The sequence below is a fragment of the Gekko japonicus genome, unplaced genomic scaffold (assembly GCF_001447785.1).
Source record: "Gekko japonicus isolate JY-2015 unplaced genomic scaffold, Gekko_japonicus_V1.1 scaffold883, whole genome shotgun sequence".
NCBI lineage: Eukaryota > Metazoa > Chordata > Lepidosauria > Squamata > Gekkonidae > Gekko > Gekko japonicus.
In genome coordinates, this window is record NW_015169801.1 from 170,882 (window position 1) to 172,347 (window position 1,466).

At 41.5% G+C, this 1,466-nt stretch overlaps 1 protein-coding gene across 1 annotated transcript in view; it reads left to right on the forward strand.

Moving 5' to 3' along the window:
* R3HDM1 (R3H domain containing 1) overlaps positions 1-1,466 on the forward strand; it is a 75,416-nt gene that overhangs the window by 60,182 nt on the left and 13,768 nt on the right. Inside the window, exon 20 of the mRNA XM_015417117.1 lies at positions 1,318-1,347. Within this exon, the coding sequence (XP_015272603.1) occupies positions 1,318-1,347 (30 nt within the window). The remainder of the gene's footprint in view (positions 1-1,317; positions 1,348-1,466) is intronic.

A 1,466-nucleotide genomic window follows, 5' to 3' on the forward strand; every position in this document is an offset into this window, starting at 1 on the left:
AACAAAATAATTTAAGGTGAGTCAGACTTGGTCCTCACTAACTCAGCTTATTTACAAAGACTCTTAACACAGTTTTGCTTACAGATGACACTGGGTTTTATGTACAAAACAAAATTCCATTAAAAAAGTTATGACAAGCTCTCATGGTAGTGAACAGTGCCCACAGTAGGCTAAGAGGTCATCTCATACTTTGATCATACTGAGTTTAATGGCTGTTCAGTTGCTCTTGGTTCTAAGTGTTGCAATTCTTGATCTGGTTAAACGTTAAAGTAATTTTAAATTCCCACCAAGTGTGCCAGTGTATCTTTAAGACTTAGGCCTTTGAGCTGTCTTATCATTTCCTGGTTTGGTTGTGTTTTGTCCTTAGTGATCTTGGCATAGTCTACGTGTCCTCAGTGCTGCTGGCCTTCTCTTTTCAACAGCTAAGAACTTACCAGTAACATGAGTGGCAGTGTTGCTTAATGTAAACACTTTTTTTTTTTTTTAAGAGTATGACTTTATCGTGAGACTTCTGTTGGGGGAAAGTGAGGATATGATGGAGAAGGGAACTGAATACATAGTAGAAAAGTACGGAGCAGAAATGGAAGCTGTGGCAGGCACAGAATCTATGTCTACCTAGGAAACTGTTGCTTTGGTATCTTGATTTTTTCCTCTTAATAAAAAGGGAGGGTGTTCCTGGAAACTGCACTGGGTTCCTGTTCTTGTGCTATGCACCTTGAACATGTGTCCCTAGGGATTATTTGGAGTGTGAGTGCACATACTTTCAACAGGACCCTCCATATTTTTCTTTCCTCAGTGGGACAGCTCCAGATTCCCTTCACCTTCAAAATGCACCTGTCATTAAACACACACACACACACACACACACACACACACACACAAAGCATGAAGACTTATTGGTTTAAATGTTATTATCTTAAGTAAAAGGAAACTCCAAAACTACTCTACCTATGCAAAGGAATGTAGCCTTATGGCACCAAAACTGTCAAACAATCAGTGCCGTGTCTATCAGACTCCTTTTGAAAATCTGGCAGAACCTGTTCTCCCTGAGCTCAGTCCTAAAAAGAGACTTGCACATCAGTCTGTATCATGGCAAGAGCATTGTCATTGCGGCTTAACAATTTGGCCATAGTCCCAGAACAAGTAGGCAAGATGACTGGTGTGGTCATTGTCTTACATTGAGTCTGTAGCCTGTTTGAGCGTGTGTGAAGTATTCCCATTTGCAGCCAGCTAAAATGGAAAAAAATAAGACTGTGTTTCTTGAAGTAATTTTTGATGGCGGAGACATATTTATAAATATATCGGGCTGGAGCATAATTCCAGCAAATGGAAGGCGCTTATATGAGAGTGGGGGAGGGGGATTTGCCTGATTTCTCCAGCCCTCTACCCCTTACACCAGCCTGCTGTGCTGCATGGCATATTGTACATGAGGGTCCCCTGATCTCAGCAGGGGCTTTTAGGGAGAC